This window comes from Esox lucius, chromosome 20 (assembly GCF_011004845.1).
Source record: "Esox lucius isolate fEsoLuc1 chromosome 20, fEsoLuc1.pri, whole genome shotgun sequence".
Taxonomy (NCBI): Eukaryota; Metazoa; Chordata; class Actinopteri; order Esociformes; family Esocidae; genus Esox; species Esox lucius.
Window position 1 is genome coordinate 35,990,603 of NC_047588.1, and position 25,280 is coordinate 36,015,882.

General features: G+C 42.8%; 1 protein-coding gene and 1 long non-coding RNA gene across 2 annotated transcripts; one reads left to right on the plus strand and one right to left on the minus strand.

Annotated features, from left to right (window-relative positions):
- Positions 1-6,766: 6,766 nt before the first annotated feature.
- Positions 6,767-8,100, minus strand: LOC117593485 (uncharacterized protein DKFZp434B061-like). The gene is made up of 2 exons (XM_034288870.1): positions 8,080-8,100; positions 6,767-7,543 (listed from the first exon to the last, which is right to left on the minus strand). The coding sequence occupies exons 1-2, from the start codon at positions 8,098-8,100 to the stop codon at positions 6,767-6,769; spliced, it is 798 nt and encodes a 265-aa protein (XP_034144761.1).
- A 2,198-nt stretch (positions 8,101-10,298) lies between these two features.
- Positions 10,299-13,983, plus strand: LOC109614729. The gene is made up of 6 exons (XR_004574932.1): positions 10,299-10,444; positions 11,079-11,381; positions 11,558-11,670; positions 11,886-12,038; positions 12,654-12,704; positions 12,806-13,983. It is a non-coding gene; the product is annotated as an uncharacterized LOC109614729 (long non-coding RNA).
- Positions 13,984-25,280: the final 11,297 nt, after the last annotated feature.

The window sequence follows — 25,280 nt, forward strand, 5'->3', positions numbered from 1 at the left end:
AGTTTGTGCGTGAGGACGGAGTGACACCTGGACCTTGGGTGTGGAAGGAACCAATTTTTCATAACCCACTGATCCCTTTGGTTTCTGTCCATTCTGCAACCCTGCTTGAACGGTTGATGGCAGCAGGTATCAGGACACTGGTGGATTTACAGAAGACCCCCCAAGAGCTGGCACGGCAGTCTGGGATTACGTCACACCGCAAGCATGTTTTATTTATATAGCACAATTCATACATAGAAGCAATTTGATGTGCTTTACAAAGAAAGAGAAAAACATAAAAACATACCATAGATAAAAACAAATACTCAAATCAAAACATCAAAACAACATCATAATAATAAAACATAGCATAAGAAAATAGAAATAGAATAAAAACAGGATATAAACATAGGATGCTATAAAAGCTCTAAGGCTAAACAGCGTGGTTAAGTTTAAGAGCTCAGTCATAGGTGCCTGAAAAAGTGTTTTAACTGGGATTTAAAAATGTTTGGGGTGCTCCTAAGATCTTCTGGTAGTTTATTCCAGTTGTGTGCATCATAACTGATAAATGCAGCTTGACCAAGTTTAGTTTGGACTCTGGGCTCTATTAGCTGACCTGAGTTCATAGATCTAAGATCCCTGCTCGGTTAATATTCTTCAAACATATCAGAAATGTATTTGGGCCTAAACCATTCAGTGATTTACTATATATATATATACTAAAAGCACCACTTTTAAATCTATTCTGTAACTGACTGGAAGTCAGTGCAAATACAAACCCGATTCCAAAAGAGTTGGTACACTCTACAATTTTGAATAAATCAGAATGCAATGATGTGGAAGTTTCAATTTTATTCAGAATATGACGTAGATGACATATCAAAAGTTTAAACTGAGAAAATGTATCACTTTAAGGGAAAAATAAGTTGATTTTAAATTTCATGGCATCAACACATCTCAAAAAAGTTGGGACAAGGCCATGTTTACCACTGTGTGGCATCCCCTCTTCTTTTTATAACAGACTGCAAACGTCTGGGGACTGAGGAGACAAGTTGCTCAAGTTTATGAATAGGAATGTTGTCCCATTCTTGTCTAATACAGGCTTTTAGTTGTTCAACTGTCTTCGGTCTTCTTTGTTGCACCTTCCTCTTTATGATGCGCCAAATGTTTTCTATGGGTGAAAGATCTGGACTGCAGGCTGGCTATTTCAGTACCCGGATCCTTCTTCTATGCAGCCATGACATTGTAATTGATGCAGTATGTGGTCTGGCATTGTCATGTTGGAAAATGCAAGGTCTTCCCTGAAAGAGACGACGTCTGGATGGGAGAATATGTTGTTCTCAAACTTGGATATAACTGTCAGCATTGATGGTGCCTTTCCAGATGTGTAGGCTGCCCATGCCACACGCACTCATGCAACCCCATACTATCAGAGACGCAGGCTTCTAAACTGAGCGCTGATAACAACTTGGGTTGTCCTTGTCCTCTTTAGTCCGGATGACATGGCGTCCCAGTTTTCCAAAATGAACTTCAAATTTGGATTCGTCTGACCACAGAACATTTTTCCACTTTGCCACAGTCCATTTTAAATGATCCTTGGCCCAGAGAAAACGCCTGCGCTTCTGGATCCTGTTTAGATACGGCTTCGTTTTTGACCTATAGAGTTTTAGCCGGTAACAGCGAATGGCACGGTGGATTGTGTTCACCGACAATGTTTTCTGGAAGTATTCCTGAGCCCATGTTGTGATTTCCATTACAGTATCATTCCTGTATTAGATGCAGTGCCGTCTGAGGGCCCGAAGATCACGGGCATCCAGTATGGTTTTCCGGCCATGACCCTTACGCACAGAGATTGTTCCAGATTCTCTGAATCTTTGGATGATCTTATGCACTGTAGATGATGATAACTTCAAACTCTTTGCAATTTTTCTCTGAGAAACTCCTTTCTGATATTGCTCCACAATTTCTTTGCCCATCTTGACATCTGAGAGACACTGCCACTCTGAGAGGCTCTTTTTATACCAAATCATGTTGCCAATTGACATAATTAGTAGCAAATTGCTCCTCCAGCTGTTCCTTATCTGTACATTAAACTTTTCTGGCCTCTTCTTGCTACCTGTCCCAACTTTTTTAGAATGTGTAGCTCTCATGAAATCCAAAATGAGTCAATATTTGGCATGACATTACAAAATGTCTCACTTTCAACATTCGATATGTTGTCTATATTCTAGTGTGAATTAAATATAAGTTTATGAGATTTGTAAATTATTCCATTCCTTTTAAACTCACAATTTGTACAGTTTCCCAACTTTTTTGGAATCGGGTTTGTATTTAAGAACCGGAGTGATGTGCTCTGTTCTCTTGGTCCTGGTTAATGAGCTGCAGCTGTTTTACAGTCTTTTTGGGGAGTCCAGTTAAGAGGCCATTACAGTAGTCAACCCTACTAGAGATAAAAGCATGGATTTTGGTTATATTTTTAAGATGATAGAATGCTGTTTTGGTGACCGCTTTGATTTGACCGTTAAATGTGAGGTCTGAATTTATCTGAACACCAAGACTACACACTTGCTCCCCAGTTTTGGGCCTAAGAATCCAGCTCTTTACTAATAGTTATTTTATTTTTGTTGCCAAACACAATAAACTCTGTTTTATCTTGGTTTCTATGTAGACAATGTTGGTTCATCCAGGTATTTATGTGCTCTATACAGTGACACAGTGAGTCTATTGAGCTGTTGTCATACGGTTCGAGAGCCATATATATTTGAGTATCATCGGTATAGCTGTGGTAGTTAATGTTGTTGTTCTGTAGAATTTGGCCCAGAGGTAGCATATAGAGATTGAACAGAAGCAGTCCGAGAACTGATCCCTGGGGAACCCTGCCTGTCATAGCCACCCTATCAGATTCATGATTACCAATGATGACAAAGGAGAGTCCTACCCAATTTTCCATCTATAAGTGTTCTATGATCTACATTATCAAATGCTGGACTGAGATCTAATAGAACCAGAACTGTTATTTTATCGGAATGAGTATTCAGCTGTATGTCATTTAAAACTTTTATAAGGGTGGTTTCAGTACTGTGGTGAGGTCGGAAGCCTGACTGAAATTTGTCTAAGAGACCGCTTGAGTTCACAAAATTGCTGAGTTGATTGACGACAACCATCTCAATGATCTTGGCTATAAAAGGGAGATTTGAAACAGGTCTATAGTTGTTCAATATAGATGCATCCAGTGTTCTTGTTTTTAATAGGGGCTTAATGGCAGCTGTTTTTAGAGATGTTGGGAAAATGCCTGATTGCAGAGAGCTATAAACTATTTGCTTTAGGTCCTTTAGGTTATAGAGTTAAAAATGGTTTTAAAAAAGTCTGATGGAAGTGTGTCAAGACAACATGTGGAAGCTTTAAGATGTTGAACTATTTCTTCTAAGGACACATTTTTTCACTAAAGAAACACACAAATTCATTACATTTCACAGTGGACAAGAGTTCTGATGCTATCTGCTTTATTGGGTTTGTAAGCTTGTTGTCCATGACACATAGAGTGTGGGTATTGTTGATATTCTTGCTCATCATTCCTGATAAATGTTGCTGTCCGGCCCTGCATAACTCATTGTTGAAGCTACCAAAGCTTTGTTTATAGATGTCATAGCGAATTTGAAGATTAGTTTTCCTCCACTCTTCCCTACATTCTCTTTTCAGAGCGCTTACCATCATGGTGGTTCTCCATGATGTTTTCTGTTTGCTCATAGTTTTCTTTACCTTTACTGTTGCAACATGATCCATGACATTCACTATTTTGGCATTAAAATGATCAAGGAGTACACTAACTGACTCAGTACTTATTTGTACTGAGCATTGGTACTCTCATTGATGTACCTTTTCTTAACAGAAACCTAGTTAACTAGATAATCAGATCTAGAATGTGGCCTCGAGTGTGTGTAGGTCTGTAAATGGTCTGTAAATGGTTAAAAACCAAATTTTTGGGATAATTTTGGGGGTAACCTTCAATGTTAAACAGAGGTATTCAAAATTACCAAGTGTATTTAATTTGCACTGAAATGTATCTTTGAATAGGGCAGCCACTCTTCCTCCTTTCCTACCATTTTGACACATTTTCATATAACCAAATATTTCAGGTGCTGTCTCATTAAGAACAGTAGCACTACATCAATAGATGTTATCACAGTCCTCTCTGTGTCAATAGATGTAACCACAGTCCTTGCAGGTGGCTCTGTGCACCATGAAACTTAAAATGGAATCTTAGTTTCACTTTACAAATGTCCTGTTTCTTAAACATAATGACATGGTGGTGAGGAATGAGGAAACAGATGCAGGAGAAGTTGACGGAACACAAGGGAATTATGTATCAATCCAATGAATGTTTCTTTGCTTACAGATGAAAAACGATTAATAACACAAGTAAACTAGCTGTATAAAGCAGGCATATGAGGAAGCACTGTGGCTAAGGCTACTACATAAGCGGACATAAAAGCTGACACTTGACATTAAACAATTCTGAACAGAGAGAGAGGCAACAGGGAATCTATATAGATGTGGTGGTGAGACAATAGGGAACAGGTGTGCGTAATAGAACAAGACAGTACAGGTATGTGTTAAAGTGCAGCAGGGAAACTGGACAATGACCACTAGAAGGCCGTCGACGCAGAACGATATGGCTGGAATGTGATCTGGGATACGTGGTCATAAGCGGATCTGTGACACATACTTTGCATTTAACACACCTGTACTTTCACTTTTGTTTCTTTTCAACTCCCGTGTGATTGGCTGTCTTCTACATAAAGGAGAAACGCCACTCACATAAACTACATTTTATCTTACGGACCGAACATTTATGTTAACTTCCAGTTTGGAATCTATTGTACCATATATCCTTTGGTAAGATGATTTTCTTGTCCTACTGCCTTAAAATGATGTTGTGTGATTCATGACTGCTCCTGCTCAGTTCTAGTCTAATTACATATCTCTAGACCTCTGTTATTCCACCTCTTGTACGCAACTGTAACTGTTAGAGACACATTACTTTCTAAGACAAAGTACTTCTACACATGTATTGCTTATAAACAAAGTTTTTTTCCTTGTCTTCCTTAAATGCATTTACATTACAATTAGTAACTTAAAGGGCCTGTTCACAAATTGTTTTACGTTGAGAAATGATTTAATTTTCTGTGAGACATAATGATTTTAGTGTTCATTTTGATTATTAATTGTGTTATGTTGTTAGTATACAGTGTTCAGTCATAAGATCACTTCTTGGGGCTGTAATGGTACATGTATTGTATCCATGCAATAGGGTATGGGGTCTCTTTACGGTTTAAACCAAACTAATTAGCAGGGGCTAACACCTTGAACTTCAACGCATCCATGCGTTAGAAACGCAGAGAAACATAAAAACACAAACAGACAACTAACCAGAAAACCCAATCTTCTCTCTGCTGAATACAATAGAATGCCAGACCTTTTAAGTGTGCAAGCCACTAAAGTCCATCTCATACCTATTTCAGTTCACAGGTACCCACACTAAATTAATATTCAAACCATGGAATTTCTGGAGTCAACAAAGATGGACCTATGCCAGTGGTTATCAACAGATGCTCAGTATATCATTGACAAGTGTCAAGATATTTTATCCGTTAAACAAGGAAAGGCTGTGTGCAATCAAGACACTGATGAAAAGAAGATCAGCATGCTGTTGAAATTTATTATGGAAATGGGAGAGGAAACATGTGAGAAGTTCCTTGAGATTCTGAAGAATGAGCAGAAGCATTACCCGAGCCTTCAACAGCATTTCAGCAACAACATGCACGGTAGAAACAGATAACAACAACATTTTTACTTGTTCAACACAAATAATTAATAATTAAAATTGATATGAAATTGTTAGAATAAAAAAACTTCAGATAAAAGTGTGTTCTATAGTGTAAGGTATTAAGATACATACAATAACATACAAAGTCACCAACGTCCATGTTAAAAAAGACTTAAATAAGACTTAAGGTAATAACGTACCAAAGGTCATCATCTAACAAATCAATATGTTTTTAATTCACATCAGGTCCAACAGTGTATGCGGATTGCAACAGCATCGTTGACACCCGAAAAGTCACCAACGTCCATGTTAAAAAAGACTTAAACATGGATGCAACTGTTCAAGCAGGAGGGATGAATCCATCTGGTGAATGCCACTACAAATAAGCCAAAGTGGACATAGGAAGGATGTTCACTAATAGCAAGCATGATAAGACAATAACATAATTCATCCATGATTAGAATAGCGATATGTTAATGCAAAAACGCACATACTTTAGGTTTAATTTCTTTTTCATATTTGACACTTTATATTCTCATGAATGTATGGTTTTTAAGTCAATTGTAATTGATCTCCTTCAGGATTCAACCACAGCCAACCACCCCCACGTGCAAATATGGTTGCAACCAATAACAGCAATGTAATTTCACCAGGAATATCAAACTGTCAAGTTGATGGAGACTTCAATATGTCTTTAGGACAGGCCCCACCCTCAAATGTCCCAACAGTCCAGGTAAGCTAATTAGGCAGGTTTAATATTCACAGGTCACTGGTGCCGTGCCGTGCCGGCTGTTACGTTATGTTCTTATGTTATATGCATTTTAGTTCTAGTTAGTACATAGTACATAGTCTGTTTCTATGTTCTGTTTGGTTTCACTTGTGTCTAGTTAAGTCTTGTCACCTGCGCCTGGTTTCCCCCTAGGTATATCCCTCCTGCAGTAATGATTTTAGGGCAACTACTCAGATGGCTGTATTTGCAACCCCAGCGGCGCCCTCAGAAGCCACCCCCGGAAGGGTTCTCCAAGGTGCTTCTGCCTCCGCCCGCGGAGTGGTCCGGCGAGGAGCGCCAGCCTCCGCCCTCGGAGGGGTCCGGCGAGGAGCGCCAGCCTCCGCCCGCGGAGGGGTCCGGCGAGGAGCGCAAGCCTCCGCCCGCGGAGGGGTCCGGCGAGGAGCGCCAGCCTCCGCCCGCGGAGGGGTCCGGCGAGGAGCGCCAGCCTCCGCCCGCGGAGTGGTCCGGCGAGGAGCGCCTGCCTCCGCCCGCGGAGGGGTCCGGCGAGGAGCGCCTGCCTCCGCCCGCGGAGGGGTCCTGCGAAGAGAGCCTGCCTCCACCCGCGGAGGGGTCCGGCGAGGAGCGCCTGCCTCCGCCCGCGGAGGGGTCCTGCGAAGAGAGCCTGCCTCCGCCCGTGGAGGGGTCCGGCGAGGAACGCCAGCCTCCGCCCGCGGAGGTGTCCGGCGAGGAGCGCCAGCCTCCGCCCGCGGAGGGGTCCGGCGAAGAGCCCCTGCCTCCTCCCGCGGAGGGGTCCGGCGAGGAGCGCCAGCCTCCGCCCGCGGAGTGGTCCGGCGAGGAGCGCCTGCCTCCGCCCGCGGAGGGGTCCGGCGAGGAGTCCGGCGAGGAGCGCCAGCCTCCGCCCGCGGAGGGGTCCGGCGAGGAGCACCTGCCTCCGCCCGCGGAGGGGTCCGGCGAGGAGTACCTGCCTCCGCCCGCAGAGGGGTCCGGTGAAGAGAGCATGCCTCCGCCTGCGGAGGGGTCCCGTGGAATGCACGTTGGAATGCAAGATATCATAAAAGCTGATGGCACAGACGTGTCAATCATTCTTTTGAATTTTAAATAATCATTGTTGTAACACAATGTAATTTTCTCTTTTAAGGTAGTATTTCTTTGTCATATTTAATAAAAGATGAAAAACGGAATTACTGCTTATTTTAAAAACATAGCAAGCATGTTTTATTTATATAGCACAATTCATACATAGAAGCAATTTGATGTGCTTTACATTGAAAAATAAACAAAAATAAAAATTCAATAGATAAAAACAAATACTCAAATCAAAACAACATCATAATAATTAAACATGGCATAAGAAAATAGAAATAGAATAAAAATGGGATATAAACATAGGGAGCTATAAAAGCTCTAAGGCTAAACAGCACAGTTAAGTTTAAGAGCTCAGTCATAGGTGCCTGAAAAGAGAAGTGTTTTAACCTGGATTTAAAAATCTTTGGGGTGCTCCTAAGATCTTCTGGTAGTTTATTCCAGTTGTGTGCATCATAACTGATAAACGCAGCTTCACCATGTTTCGTTTGGACTCTGGGCTCTATTAGCTGACCTGTATTCATGGATCTAAGAGCCCTGCTCGGTTAATATTCTTCAAAACATATCAGAAATGTATTCAGGTCCTAAACCATTCAGTGATTTATAAACTAAAAGCACCACTTTTACATTTTTTCTGTAACTGACTGGAAGCCAGTGCAAAGATTTAAGAACCGGAGTGATGTGCTCTGTTCTCTTGGTCCTGGTTAACATTCTAGCAGCAGCATTCTGAATGAGCTGCAGCTGTTTTACAGTCTTTTCGGGAGTCCATTTAAGAGGCCATTACAGTAGTCAACCCTACTAGAGATAAAAGCATGGATGAGCTTCTCTTGGTCTTTTTGGGACACCAAGCCTTTGATTCTTGCTATATTTTTTAGATGATAGAATGCTATTTTGGTGACCGCTTTGATATGACTGTTAAATGTGAGGTCTGAATTTATCAGAACACCAAGACTACGCACTTGCTCCCCGGTTTTTAGGGGCCAAGAATCCAGCTCTTTACTAATACTTGTCCTTTTATTTTTGTTGCCAAACACAATAAACTCTATTCTATCTTGGTTTAATTGTAGACAGGTTTGGTTCATCCAGGTATTTATGTGCTCTATACAGTGACACAGAGAGTCTATTGAGCTGTTGTCATACGGTTTGAGAGCCATATATATTTGAGTATCATCGGCATAGCTGTGGTAGTTGTTTTTCTGTAGAATTTGGCCCAGAGGTAGCATATAGAGATTGAACAGAAGCGGTCTGAGTACTGATCCCTGGGGAACTCCGCCTGTCATAGCCACCCTACCAGATTCATGATTACCAATGGTGACAAAGTAACTCCGGCCAACTAGATAAGATCTGAACCAATTAAGGAGTGTCCCGGAGAGTCCTACCCAATTTTCCAGCTATCTGTAAGGGTTCTATGATCTACCATGTTAAATGCTGCAATAGAACCAGAACTGTTATTTTAGCGTTCTAGTGTCGAGACAACATGTGGAAGCTTTAAGATGTTGAACTGTTTCTTCTAAGGACTTTTGACCAATTGTATTAAATTGCGACATAATAACCAAGTTATGTCTTGGTGGTCGTGGTGACGGTACAGAGTCCTTGTTAGACTGTGTAGTTCTGATGGTCTGTCTAATACTTATAATTTTTTCACTAAAGAAACACGCGCTTACCATCATGGTGGTTCTCCATGGTGTTTTTTGTTTGCTCATAGTTTTCTTTACCTTTAGTGTTGCAACACGATCCATGACATTCAATATTTTGGCATTAAAATTATCAACTGACTCAGCACTTATTTGTACTGAGCATTGGTACTCTCATTGATGTACCTTTTCTTAACCGAAACAGAGTTAACGAGAGTGTATGTAGGTCTGTAAATGGTCTGTAAATGGTTAAAAACCAAATTATGCAGTCATTTTGGGGGTACCCTTCAGTGTTTAACAGAGTTATTCAAAATTACCAAGTGTATTTAATTTGAACTGGAATGTATCTTTGAATAGGGCAGCCACTCTTCCTCCTTTCCTACCATTTTGACACATTTCACATAACCAAATATTTCAGGTGCTGTCTCATTAAGAACAGTAGCACTACATCAATAGAATGTTATCACAGTCCTCTCTGTGTCAATAGATGTAACCACAGTCCTTACAGGTGGCTCTGTGCACCATGAAACTTAAAATGGAATCTTAGTTTTACTTCACAAATGTCCTGTTTCCTAATCATAAAGTGTATGGTGGTGTGGTGGTGAGGAATGAGGAACCAGATGCAGGAGAAGTTGATGGAACACAAGGGAATTATGTGTCAATCCAGGGAATGTTTCTCTGCTTACAGATGAAAAACGATAAATAACACAAGTAAACTAGCTGTATAAAGCAGGCATATGAGGAAGCACTGTGGCTAAGGCTACTACATAAGCGGACATACAAGCTGACACTTGACATTAAACAATTCTGAACAGAGAGAGAGGCAACAGGGAATCTATATAGATGTGGTGGTGAGACAATAGGGAACAGGTGTGCGTAATAGAACAAGACAATAAAAGGAAGTGTTAAAATGCAGCAGGGAAACTGGACGATGACCGCTAGAAGGCCGTCGACGCAGAACAATATGGCTGTGATGTGAACTGGGATACGTGGTCATAAGCAGATCTGTGACACATACCTTCCATTTAACACATCTGTACTTTCACTTTTGTTTCGGTTCAACTCCCGTGTGATTGGCTATCATCTTCTACATAAAGGAGAAACGGCACTCACTTAAGCTACTTTTTGTCTTTCGGACCGAACATTTATGTTAACTACCAGTTTGGAATCTATTTTACCATATATCCTTTGGTAAGATGATTTTCTTTTCCTACTGCCTTAAAATGATGTTGTGTGATTCATGACTGCTCCTGCTCAGTTCTAGTCTAAATACATATCTCTAGACCTCTGTTATTCCACCTCTTGTATGCAACTGTAACTGTTGGAGACACATTACTTTCTTAGACAAAGTACTTCTACACATGTATTGCTTATTAGCAAAGTACTTTTCCTTGTCTTCCTTACATTTTGTACAGTTTTTTACATTACAATTAGTTGCTTAAAGGGTCTGTTCACACATTTTTGTATGTTTAGAAATGATTTACTTTTCAGTGAGACACAATGGTTTTAGTGTTCATTTTGATTATTAATTGTGTTATGTTGTTAGTATACAGTGTTCAGTCATAAGATCACTTCTTGGGGCTGTAATGGTACATGTATTGTATCCATGCAATAGGGTATGGGGTCTCTTTACGGTTTAAACCAACTAATTAGCAGGGGCTAACACCTTGAACTTCAACGCATCCATGCGTTAGAAACGCAGAGAAACATAAAAACACAAACAGACAACTAACCAGAAAACCCAATCTTCTCTCTGCTGAATACAACAGAATGCCAGACCTTTTAAGTGTGCAACTCACTAAAGTCCATCTCATACCTATTTCAGTTCACAGGTACCCACACTAAATTAGCATTCAAACCATGGAATTTCTGGAGTCAACAAAGACGGACCTGTGCCAGTGGTTATCAACAGATGCTCAGTATATCATTGACAAGTGTCAAGATATTTTATCCTTTAAACAAGGAAAGGCTGTGTGCAACCAAGACACTGATGAAAAGAAGATCAGCATGCTGTTGAAATTTATCATGGAAATGGGAGAGGAAACATGTGAGGAGTTCCATGAGATTCTGAAAAAAGAGAAGAAGCAATACCCGAGCCTTGAACAGCATTTCAGCAAGACCATGGATGGTAGAAACAGAATACAACAACATTTTTGCTAGTTCAACACAAATAATTAATAATTAAAATTGATATGAAATTGTTAGAATAAAAAAACATCAGATAAAAGTGTGTTCTATAGTGTAAGGTAATAACGTACCAAAGGTCATCATCTAACAAATCAATATGTTTTTAATTCACATCAGGTCCAACAGTGTATGCGGATTGCAACAGCATCGTTGACACCCGAAAAACGTCCATGTTAAAAAAGACTTAAATATGGATGCAACTGTTCAAGCAGGAGGGATGAATCCATCTGGTGAATGCCACTACAAATAAGCCAAATTGGACATAGGAAGGATGTTCACTAATAGCAAACATGATAAGACAATAACATAATTCATCCATGATTAGAATAGCGATATGTTAATGCAAAAACGCACGTACTTCAGGTTTCATTTCTTTTTCATATTTGACACTTTATATTCTCATGAATGTATGGTTTTTAAGTCAATTGTAATTGATCTCTTTCAGGATTCAACCACAGCCAACCACCCCCACGTGCAAATATGGTTGCAACCAATAACAGTAATATAATTTCACCAGGAATATCAAACTGTATAGTTGATGGAGACCTCAATATGTCTTTAAGACAGGCCCCACCCCACAATGCCCCACACTGTCCAGGTAAGCTATTTAGGCAGGTTTAATATTTCCAGGTCTTAACCAGAGTGGTAGGTGTGATGGAATGCAAGACCACTTTATCATATAAGCTGAGGGCACAGACATGTAAATCATGCTTTTGAATTTGAAATAAACTTTGTAACACAATGTTTTTGTGACATGAAAGGAAACCGTGGTCTTGTTTTCATCCTAGGTAGAATTTCTATATATTATATTTAATAACTAAATTATTATGTATTTTAAGAACCCATCCACATATTAGAATACACTAATTCTGTAGAACCTTGCAATGGAAACTATTGTTGTGAATACATTTAAAATCATTGACTGGCTTAGAGCTGATCTTTTCTGCATGTTCACTCCAAATGTTGTGATCAACATGATTGAAGATCATTCTATAAAATGATCTCAGTTCCTTGACATAATCAAAGAAAATGTATGAAAACCATGCTGAACTTAGGAAGTGGATGAACAGCTTAGTCGGACCAGGTTGCACCAGTTAATAAATATTCAGATAACTTTTTTGGAACTTTGGTTGCAATAACTGTAAGCAAGAAAGAGAACATAGTGTATTTTCTCAATTGTAAATATATTCTTCTTAATATCATCCATTCTCAGGACCTTCTGAGTCAAAGGAGAGTAAATTAACCTCAACATGTTCCATTGCAGGTAGGGAAATGTTACATCACCATTCCTGGCATTGTATTTGTAATTTGTACAATAAACAGATTCCTTGAAATGAAACATATTTTTCCTCATCCCTGTGACAGACATACCTGAGTTTTTGCAAAGAAACCGCTCGGATTTGATCAATAAAGTTAAAAACGTGATGGCCATTTTAGATACCATGCAGAGCACAGTGTATCCAAAGGAACTGGCCGCCAACGTTAAAGCCCAGCCGACAGAACAAAAAATGATGCGGGAGATTCTGGACACTGTGACGACCCCCGTGGCCATGAAGGCCCTGATAGAAGCCCTTTTTCTTCATCAGAAGGATGTCATGGGTTACCTGACCTGATGGATGAAGAAGCTTGACATGTTCAATTAATGTTTTATTCATGCTTGTGCAGCCGTGCAGGTGTTGGTGTTGGGGATGTTTTCACGTTTAAAGAAAATATCCCCTTTAAGGGACCTTTTCGTTTAACACTTTACAATAAGGGGACATTCATTGTCATAGGTTAATATAGTAATTAACGTCAACTAACAGCAAGTTATAAGTCTTCATAAACATTTATTTATCTTTGTTAATATCAACCAAGGGGATAATAAATATGAACTTTAGTAATTGTTTTAGTGAAAATCAATTGACAGTAATGAGCTTCACGAAGTGATTGTTCTTGTATATTCATGTTTATGTATACATACATTAATCAACAACTGGATTCTACATTTCTAAGCTTGTTTTCTGCTTCTGAAATATAAATGACTTGCTTGTCCTCTTGGGTGAAATTTTTTTGAAAACATGTTGGGAACATAATCTTAAATGCTTGTGTGCGCTTACTGTGACATTACTAAATAGTGTGGGAACATTTACTGAATGTATTGTATGCATGGCCCTTATGGCATACTGGTCTAGAAACAAATGTTTTACTAAGGTTTGCAGGCTCTTCATTAGCATTACTTAATAGTAAAAAACATTAATTGAAAGCATTAGTGACCCTTATTATCGGATAAAATATCTTCACACTTGTCAATGATATACTGAGCACACGTTGATAACCACTGGCACAGGTCCGTCTTTGTTGACTGATTTAAATGTCTAATACTCAGTACGTTAAAGGTTTTGATTCAAGAGGTATGACGCATAGATTGAACAACTCAACTACAAGCATGAATTCTTATTTTATTAAAGAGGGGAAAACAACTATTATCTTCGACAATGAAAAATAAATCACAGTTCCCTCAGAAGTGACCTTAGAACTGTGAGCACTAATCTCATTAAAAGGTTAATTTAATAGTTGGCTCAAAAGTATTTTTAGTCTTTTTCTTGTACAATGTTATTGATTTCTATTGTGTCAGTTACACAGTACTTTATACAATACTGCATATTGCCAAGTGTACCTAGTTATGAGTAACCCTAGTATTAACATATTCAAATATTTTTATTAGGCTCTGTACCGCCACCAGGTTTGTAAAATTTCTGAAGAATTCTGAAGAATTCTGAAGAATGAGAATGATTCTGAAGAATGAGCAGAAGCATTACTCAAGTCTTCAACAGCATTTAGCAAGAACATGCACGGTAGAAACAACACAATGTCTGTACTGAATAAAAAGATACAATTGCATAGCATAGCATCATCTTCCGCTTATCCGGGGCCGGGTCGCGGGGGCAGCAGTCTAAGCAGGGATGCCCAGACTTCCCTCTCCCCAGACACTTCCTCCAGCTCTTCCGGGGGGACACCGAGGCGTTCCCAGGCCAGCCGGGAGACATAGTCCCTCCAGCGTGTCCTAGGTCTTCCCCGGGGTCTCTTCCCGGTGGGACGGGACCGGAACACCTTCCCAGGAAGGCGTTCCGGAGGCATCCGAAACAGATGCCCAAGCCACCTCAGCTGACCCCTCTCAATGTGGAGGAGCAGCGGCTCTACTCTGAGCTCCTCCCGGGTGACCGAGCTTCTCACCCTATCTCTAAGGGATCGCCCAGCCACCCTGCGGAGAAAGCTCATTTCGGCCGCCTGTATCCGGGATCTTGTCCTTTCGGTCATGACCCAAAGCTCATGACCATAGGTGAGAGTAGGAACGTAGATTGACCGGTAAATCGAGAGCTTCGCCTTGCGGCTCAGCTCTTTATTCACCACGACAGACCGATACATCGACCGCATTACTGCAGAAGCTGCACCGATCCGTCTGTCAATCTCCCGTTCCATCCTTCCCTCACTCGTGAACAGGACCCCTAGATACTTAAACTCCTCCACTTGAGGCAGGCACTCTCCACCAACCTGAAGTGGGCAAGCCACCCTTTTCCGACTGAGGACCATGGCCTCGGATTTGGAGGTACTGATTTTCATCCCCACCGCTTCACACTCGGCTGCAAACCGTCCAAGTGCATGCTGAAGGTCCTGGCTTGAAGGGGCCAACACGACAACATCATCCGCAAAGAGCAGAGACGAAATCGTGTGGTCCCCAAACCTGACACCCTCCGGCTCCTGGCTGCGCCTAGAAATTCTGTCCATAAAAATTACGAACAGAACCGGTGACAAAGGGCAGCCCTGCCGGAGTCCAACATGCACAGGGAACAAGTCTGACTTACTGCCGGCAATGCGGACCAAGCTCCTGCTTCGGTCGTACAGGGACCTGACAGCCCTTGATCGTTGACCTGACAGCAAAGGACCCAGGACCCCATATTCCCGAAGCACTCTCCACAGGATGCCGCGTGGGACACAGTCGAATGCCTTCTCCAAATCCACAAAACACATGTGGACTGGTTGGGCAAACTCCCATGAACCCTCCATCACCCTGTAGAGGGTATAGAGCTGGTCCAGTGTTCCACGGCCTGGACGAAAACCACACTGTTCCTCCTGAATCCGAGGTTCTACTATCGGCCGTATTCTCCTCTCCAGAACCCTGGCATAGACTTTCCCGGGGAGGCTGAGAAGTGTGATCCCCCTATAGTTGGAACACACCCTCCGGTCCCCCTTCTTAAAAAGAGGGACCACCACCCCGGTCTGCCATCCCAGAGGCACTGTCCCCGACTGCCACGCGATGTTGCACAGGCGTGTCAACCAAGACAGCCCCACAACATCCAGAGACTTGAGGTACTCAGGGCGGATCTCATCCACCCCCGGTGCCTTGCCACCGAGGAGTTTCTTAACCACCTCGGTGACTTCAGCCCGGGTGATGGACGAGTCCACCTCTGAGCCCTCATCCTCTGCTTCCTCAATGGAAGACGTGACGGCGGGATTGAGGAGATCCTCGAAGTACTCCTTCCACCGCCCGACGACATCCCCAGTTGAGGTCAACAGCTGCCCACCTCTACTGTAAACAGCGTTGGTAGGGCACTGTTTCCCTCTCCTGAGGCGCCGGATGGTTTGCCAGAATCTCTTCGAGGCCAGCCGATAGTCCTTCTCCATGGCCTCACCGAACTCCTCCCAGGCCCGAGTTTTTGCCTCCACAACCACCCGGGCTGCAGTCCGCTTGGCCTGTCGGTACCCGTCAGCTGCCTCTGGAGTCCCACAAGCCAACCAGGCTTGATAGGACTCCTTCTTCAGCTTGACAGCATCCCTTACTTCCGGTGTCCACCACCGGGTTCGGGGATTGCCGCCTCGACAGGCACCGGAGACCTTAAGGCCACAGCTCTGAGTGGCCGCTTCGACAATGGCGGTGGAGAACATGGTCCACTCGGACTCAATATCTCCAGCCTCCCTCGGGATCCAGTCAAAGCTCTGCCGGAGGTGGGAGTTAAAGATCTCTCTGACAGGAGACTCGGCCAGAAGTTCCCAGCAGACCCTTACAGTACGCTTGGGCCTGCCGAGTCTGTCCAGCTTCCTCCCCCGCCATCAGATCCAACTCACAACCAGGTGGTGATCAGTTGACAACTCCGCCCCTCTCTTCACCCGAGTGTCCAAGACATGTGGCCGCAGGTCAGATGAAACGACAACAAAGTCGATCATCGACCTGCGGCCTAGGGTGTCCTGGTGCCACGTGCACTGATGGACACCCTTATGCTTGAACATGGTGTTCGTAATGGACAAACTGTGACTAGCACAGAAGTCCAATAACTGAACACCGCTCGGGTTCAGATCAGGGGGGCCGTTCCTCCCAATCACGCCCCTCCAGGTGTCACTGTCGTTGCCCACGTGGGCGTTGAAGTCCCCCAGTAGAACGATAGAGTCCCTAGTCGGAGCACTTTCCAGCACCCCTCCCAGAGACTCCAAGAAGGTCGGGTACTCTGCACTGCCGTTCGGCCCGTAGGCACAAACAACAGTGAGAGACCTATCCCCGACCCGTAGGTGCAGGGAAACGACCCTCTCGTTCACCGGGGTAAACTCCAACACATGGCGGCAGAGCTGGGGAGCTATAAGCAAACCCACACCAGCCCGCCGCCTCTCACCATGGGCAACTCCAGAGTGGTGAAGAGTCCATCCTCTCTCAAGGAGTGTGGTTCCAGAGCCCAAGCCGTGCGTAGAGGTGATCCCGACTACCTCTAGTCGGAACCTCTCAACCTCACGCACTAACTCAGGCTCCTTCCCCGCCAGCGAGGTGACATTCCACGTCCCTAGAGCTAGTTTCCGTGTCCGGGGATCGGGTTGTCTAGGCCCCCGCCTTCGACTGCCACCCGATCCTCTCTGCACCGGCCCCTTATGGTCCCTCCTGTGGGTGGTGAGCCCACGGGAGGGCGGCCCCATGTCGCTCGTTCGGGCTGGGCCCGGCCGGGCCCCATGGGGAAAGGCCCGGCCACCAGGCGCTCGCAAACGAGCCCCAACCCCGGGCCTGGCTCCAGGGTGGGGCCCCGGCTGCGCCATGCCGGGCGACGTCACAGAACACATGATTTTTTTCTTCATTAAGGGGTTTTTGAACCGCTCTTAGTCTGACCCGTCGCCTAGGACCTGTTTGCCTTGGGAGACCCTACCAGGGGCATATAGCCCCAGACAACATAGCTCCTAGGGTCACTCGGGTACTCAAACCCCTCCACCACGTTAAGGTGGCAGTTCAAGGAGAGGAAGATACAATTGGTAACAATGAAATTGTTGCATTCAGAAAACATGAGATGATAGAGTGCCCAGTGCTATAAGGTCAGGACATAGACATGCTCATCATCAGACAAGGCATGTGTTATTCCGTGTTAATCAGTCCAGCGGTTTATGCAGATTGCAAAAGCACCGTTAAGATATGACCCATCTTTTCTTTTTACCGTTCCATGTGATAGATGAGTACCGTGTGGCCTCCTCCATCACAACAGCTGTTAGCCATGGTATACTGGCAATATACAGTACCACACCCCCACAGTCTTTCAACTTAAATAAAAGAACTACTATGTTCTTCACAGAATTATTTCTGGTAGTATGAGATTGAAGTGCCTGGCGTTGCTGTCAGGGGGCCCAGCCTTGCTGTCAGGGGGCCACCGTTGCTGTCCGGGGGCCCAGCTTTACTGTCAGGGGACTTGGTAACTGTTTATTTAAAAACGCTTTATGAAATCTCTTTGATGACAAAAAAAAGTTGTTTAATGAATCTGCAATAACTGTTGATTTAGAGTTGATTTCATAGAGACCCATTTAATATTAGGGTTGATTTAGCTTGTAAAGTGGTCTCAAAAACACAAGAAAGCAATTCAAAATACACATTGAGCTCTTTTTGGGCCATGTATAGTATTGAACCACTAGAGGGCAATGGAGTCAAAGGTTTGCTTTGCATTTCTTAAGAAAGTGAGAAATTCTTGTTGTGAAAAGTGTTTTTAATTGGGATACCAAAAACAACAATGGTGTGTACACATCCTTTTATTGTCCATTGATGATCCATGTACTGTAATAAGAGTATTATGTAATAAGAGTAATTTTTGATTAATCAATTTCTAACACAATACATTGTCCGTACTCCATTTTGATTCTAAGGGAAAAAAGGGCGGTTAAAAGTTTTTCTGCTTAACACTCTCACCTGAACAGTACCCGAAAGGTTGTAAGATCAAATCTCGAAGCTGGCAAGATGAAAATGCCTCAAGTAAGCCTGGTACCTCCTAGGTCCCCTGCAAGTTACTCATGATAAAAGTCTGAAATACCACACAGAAGAACTACCTGTTTATAAAGAATCTGCATGTGATGCATGTAAAGAATGCGCATAGATGCTTTTTTTTTGCGGGGATAACTCACAACCTATTCCTAACCATAACTCAACCTTGATCAAACATCACCACCACCAATAGGAAGGGAGGCAGTTCTGACGACCAGACACATGGTCTTGTCATCCAGCTGTGAGGCTGCCCCCACGCTTTGCTCCGACAACTTATTTCTATCATATCGTTGTCGAATGTCATGAAGCTTCAGTGGAACACATTGGTTCAGATCTCTGAGGAAACAAGTTAACCACAGGGATTTTGATCACAGGGTTTGACTGAGTTTGCATCAGCGGGCGGTGCTGGGCGGAGTGTCTAGATCCAGGTGGTCTCCCATTAGTCATGTGTAGATGCCATATACATGACAGGTTGTTCACAAAGACCTGGTTTACACCACAACGACTGTTGTTAAACCTATTTCATTTAAACAATGTTAACATATTATCAGAAAAATTTTCAGTTCACACTGGCAACGAGCTTTGGCCTGAACCCTGACCTGGAAGGGATATAAACCCATTGACAATGTCGTTCAGCTGGTAACTAACATGGCGCTCTCAGTCAAAGACGTTCGGTTGCTGATGATTGTAGAATGGTTGTGGTGCAACCTTGAAATGTTTTAGGTGCTTCCCAACAGTAACATATTTTCTGATTCTGTTAATGGAAATGTCACCACTCATTCCAGTTCAGTACACATTGAGCAAGATATCTTCAGACCTGAGTAGCCACAGGGAGCATCTGTCAGAAAGGTGTTCAACATTACCTAAGGAAACATGCAACAATTGACTTTGTCACCCATTTTCGCTACAAAACCAAAACATCTTTGACGCAAATCTGTAAACGTGTCTTTTTGATGTCAATAAAACTACTGTAGTGAAAAAACGCGTGTGGACTGCGTCACGTATGAGGTTCTCTTCCGTTTTTCTTCAGTTTTTGAATGTAGCCTTGTTATATTTTGGTTTTGCTTGTGTCCTTATTGCTTGCACCTGTGTCTTGTTTGTCCTTGTTAGCTCCCTATTTAGTTTGCCCTCTTTCTGTTAGCTCTTTTTATATATATCTGTCCCTGCTACCAGTCTGTGGTTTTGGCTGCCTGCCCACTTCTGTTCCACCATTAAATCCATTATTTGTCCTTCAAGTCTTTGCTTTTGGTCCTGCTTTAATGATATTGTGACATCACAGGCCTGGGCAGATTACTTGAGGCCAGATATATATGTTACTATAGGGACAGTGACAGCCCATAAATGTAACTCTTGATGTTTCAAAATTATGGTAGAAGCCACAAAGGGTTCGGATATGACCTCTGAGAAAACCCCTTTAAACATCACGGCATCCATTCAGGACAGCACCAGTCTTAGCAATCACCTCGACTTATCCCGTTTCCATCCTGTGATCTGTTGTTCTGATGCTCACTAAGGCATGCCAAGAATGACACACATTAGCCTTGGTTGATTGGTATGCCTGGAATGTTCTGCCCTGCTGTCTGATAGTACTTCAACTGAACTGAATCTGACAACATGTATTGTATGCCAGGACGCAGTAGCAGAGAAAGGTTAGTTTTAATTTGGTTTAATGAAGAGATCAATGTGAATGGCCTAGCAGGAAAGGAAAGTCTCCTTTGTACAAATAATAAGGGATACAATCTATCGGAGATCACACATTGTGCTATTAAACATGATATTTCCCAATGCTGCCCCTCAGACTGCTAAACCCCTTGTATGTTGGTGAAGATCGTAAGAAGAATTTAAAGGAGCAGTGCGAGTTAAGATTTGACCTTTCACTTATTCCAGGACACATTGCGCGAAATTCTCCAGCCTGGTATCAGATCATTTAAGCAACTCACTGCCGTCATTATCCTGCCAAATGAGTCGGCAAGAGAGCAGAAACAGATCTGTTACCGGGCCTCAAATTCTCCCCACCTCAGATTTTTTGATATCATTGGGCCATCCAGGGATGCCTTTGTTGGATGCAGACTATAAAATGATTGCATAATTGAGACAGCAATGACAAGACACAGACCCCAACAACACGTGTTGCAGACACATTTCCAGAAATTGCTCAACACTGCTGCTAGTAGAGCTGAAGGAGGTTAAGAAAACTGGATTGCAGGGGGGTGCTTTGTGGGATTTCGTAAACAGGGATAACCAGAATTGCAAGCCAAAAGCATTTTAAGACTTCTGTGAAATAGGTAATATGTTTGTGTTCATTGTGTTGGATATGTGAACAAATGATCAAACCCTAGACAATGGCACTTGTCTGGACAGTCTGTCACCTGTGGCTGTGGAAGAACCTTGCCCACAAACTGCCAGAGAGCTCCATTTGTTTGATTTGCTTATAGACCAATTTTGATCTTCTATTTGTAAAGAAGAGACTGCATTACCGACATTAGTCTATTTGCTCTCTAACAGCTTTGGAAATCTGGGCACCAAAATATTTGTTCTTTCTTCTTTGCTATATTGGTGGACTTCCTGACTAGTGAGCTTCTCGTGCAGATACTCTTTTGGGGACAGCCTGCTCTAGACAGATTCACAATTGTGCCCTATTCTCTAAATAATACACTTTAATGTGCTCTGGAGGATATTGTAAATGTTCTTATAAACTACACTTGATTGGTGTTTTTGAAGAATCTTATTACGAATTTCCTTTGTCTTCATGATGTAGTTTTTGTGTACATTTTAATTTAACCTGTAATTTCAGGAATTTAATCTGAAATCTTGTGAAACACCTTAATTGCACACAGGAGGACAAAGCAAAGCGGCTGAAAATGTATGCTATCAAATATTTTCTGTTATACAATTGTAATTAATGTACAGATGTGATGGACATCTGATGAGTTGTAAACGCTGATTAGTTGTAAATAATTTCTGATTATAGCAAATTTAACTCCATGTTGTAACCCCCCAAAAAATGCGATAAGGGGAGTGAGTACTTTTGAGAGCCACTGTACCCGTTGAAAACGTCACCGGGAGAAGGTCATTTAGTTGTATCACTCACCAGCTTTCTGTCTGCAAAGGCTGTCCTCTCTCAGGGAACAATCTGACCTGTGACTACCTCCACACGACAGTCTGCAAGATATTGTAGGCCTTGTCGGATGATGTCATCACCCAGCTGGAGTTAGATGATTGACTGTCAGATTGCAGTTCTCTAACACCCTGCCAGAACCTTCTGTGAACATCACAAAGAGACCTATTGAGGGAGTTTGGAGTCAAAAGGTTAGAAGTGGGGAATTGAAGGATATATACAGCATGGTGGTATGAAATGGTAAATAGGAGCCTGAAGTAACTCCTACTGTATTACGTGACACAGTAGTGCCACTTTGAATGCCTTCCTATGAAAACCAAGCAAAAAAAAAAACTTTGAGTGTTTTAGCATCAGTGAGAAATCACACCCACAGTGCAATGCCAGTCCCGTTGTTTCTAAGGCAGGACGAGCTGTAAAACTACTCGGAAGTGCCATGACTCCTTGATAAGGAATTACTCTGCCAGAGTACACCAGGAATGTCTAGTTAAGACGGGATGCGAAATAACAGGAATGGCATTGTTCCTATGCTCCCTAGTGACCCCAAGACAGGGACATTTTTCACATGCCTCCGCCTTGCCGAGTGGTTGTAATGGGAGCCCTGACGAAACAGACAGAACAGACCGGCATGTTGGGTCGATGGTATTGAGGGGGTAATCAGTTCCCCAGTCTGCTCTATTTTTGAGCAGCATACTTTGCTCCTCATTTGAAAAAAAAAGGGGTAGAAAATGATACCTCGCTATTTGGTTGTGTGCTCAATACCAACTTAACTGGCCATGGCGTGACAAGTTATCTGAAAATCTATTTGCTATAAAGCCTATTACACGGTGCATCGTCATGGACTAAAATAATCACAGAATGCTTCCATAAGTTATATCCCAAATCAATCTCTGGCCCCCAAGCCAGGTTGCAGATTAGGTGGAGTTTCCGCCTGTAAAAGCTTCTACTTAAAAGTCTGTAGGGGAGATTTAATCAGGGCCTGAGGCTACTGAGTAAACCATGATGCTACAGACATCCTTGAGCTGGTTCGCTGCGGTTGCCGAGGGAAGTGCTGGACAGCCTGTGTGGCACTGAAGGATCTTGTTAGCGACGTAACATCTTGAAAATAACGCAAAACACAGCAGTGCGTCATTTCTGCTTCATTTGACTTAATCTTTCATAGCCAAGAGGCTATGTGAGAGGAGAAAGGGGGAGATGGGCGAGATTGTATCCTGGCTGACACAGTTTTAGGATCCCGGGCTGTTCAAAACGGGCCTGCCCCGTGTGAATAGCAGAATCCCAACGATGCTTCCCAGAACTTGTAGAGTGCTCTAAATAGCATCGGCAGGCTTAGTCAAGCTATGAAATAGTTTTCGCTTGAAAGTGTGTGTGTGTGTGTGTGGGGGGGGGGGGGGGGACCGGAGACCCCCGTCTCAGATGTCAACTCACTTCCTTTATTTTCTCTGTGCCAGTGATGAAGCTGCTGAGCTGACTAAAATGAGGGCCATTGACCAGTTATCTCATGGTTAATGTAATTTTTTCCAAAACACAAGCTTTAGGGGAGCATGTAAGTCGTTTGAGGTGAAGAATTGTGAACTAAGCCTTTGCAATAAAGGTTCTGTGATTTTGGCTGTGTTTCAAAATGCAAAGCTGCGTTCTGCAAGTTCAAGGGTGAATATCCACAAGCAGAGGGACCTGTGTAATATGATATAAGGGAGAACGATGAGTGTTTGAGGCTGTAATGTTTCAAATGCACTCATGCTTGTACACAGGAAACCTTATCGTCAGCACATCTTGGTGCAGCCAGTCGCAACTGACCGACAGGAAGCTTCCAGCACTATTTTGTTATTCTTCCTAGCTAATTAAATTACGAAGAAGTATCCAATGTCAACTATAAAATTATGCATGTTTAGTTTACTAATGAATAATGTGAACAGTACCTGAAAATAGTATGCTCAAGGGGAAGCTTTGCTTTTCAGTTGCTACATGCCATCTGCAATTCTTTAGTTTCTAATGATTCTCAGAAAATAAGCCATGTAGTAACCATTTTAAACCTTACATGAAAGGTATATATATATATTTTGGCAAATATCCTAGTATTTAAAGCATGTTTTAAAAAAGATGTATTTATTGTAACTACGGTCTGTGGGTCACTGTCTCCTAGCATAGTTGACTGTCCCGGGGTTTGGGTATGTGTTATGACCGTGTAATTCAGGAAGTCAGGAGCCTGTCTCAGCTGAAATGAGTACAAACACAGGAAACTCACTGTGAGGGACTCCTTACCAAGATCCCATCTTCCCCTTTTCACAGATTTTTAAGACAGACTGCGCGATTTGAACAATCCAATAGGTTCAGACAGGACTTTTCTTGGTTTAGTAGATTTATGGGATGATCGAACATACAGCGAAAGCACATACTCCGATTTCCATTTGTCCTAGTTTCAACCCTTTCTGACCATGGTAGACCGTCCACACTGAACAAAGCCAACCACGAGCATATGTCTAACAGACAGGGAGGATCAAAGTTGCCTTGTGAACAGCCTTCAAACAAAGCCAGAATTCTGGCCATTATATGGTTTCAACATGTTACAGCTGACTGACACACACACACGCGCGTACTTGCGTGCACGGCTACAACACACCAATGTTGCCCCTCATTTTTTTCGCCCTGCCGGAATGCGCTCCAATATATACACAGCCTGGGAAAGGAACCCAGAGCATCTGTTTCTCATGCTGGGACTGGGTTAAACGCTAGCACAACACAAGATCTCTAGTTTAGGATCACTAGTTCACTGTCCCTCTCCCCTTCTGTAAAGCTACAAGTGGTTCTACTTCCTTTCATCTGTCTTGTGGAGAAATTGTGATTAAAATGGTCATGGGCTTCCCGTAAACAGCAAAGTGCACTTTGATGCGGGTGAAGTTCTGTGACTCGGCTTGTTTGACTTGTTCTAGATCGTTACACAAACACACTACTCAGATATGTTGTTTATGTGTGTTTTCTATTATTTGGTACCATCATTAGAAGCAGAGGTATTGAATTCAAGGCCATCCATGAAAATGAAAAGTTTCTTGGAGAACCGCACTTCCACTCTTATTCATTCAAATCACTGTGTTTCATCTTTCAAAAGCATCTCATATGGATCTTGAAGGAGTAAGAAATCCACATAAAGTGTGAAGTGTTGGTCATTGGGCGGAACTACTCCAGGTCAAGCCCCTACAACATGCCATGTTTGCGTTGTCTGACTTTCTCATGGAAACCCTTCATCTATCGGGCAATGCAGGTGTTACCCTGGGTCAGTTCTTCAGCTGTTCAAATAATGGGAAATTATCCCCTACTGTCAATGGTTTGGGGTCGCCATGTTAACAGTTTGAGATGTGTATGGAGTAAAATAAGGGACAAAAAGGCAGAGGTAAATCAGAAAATGCACCAAAAAAAGTACCTTTTACATCCTGGCTGAATACCTTTTCAGAGACACTGAATGTGTATCTTTG

Excerpts from the sequence above, each read along its gene's own strand:
- LOC117593485 (XM_034288870.1), bottom strand. The coding sequence starts at position 8,100 with ATGGTGAAGCTGCGTTTATCA. Across the intron at positions 7,544-8,079 it reads TGGTGAAGCTGCGTTTATCA|GCGGAGGCATGCTCTCTTCA; the intron begins GTTATGATGCAC and ends ACCCCTCCGCAG.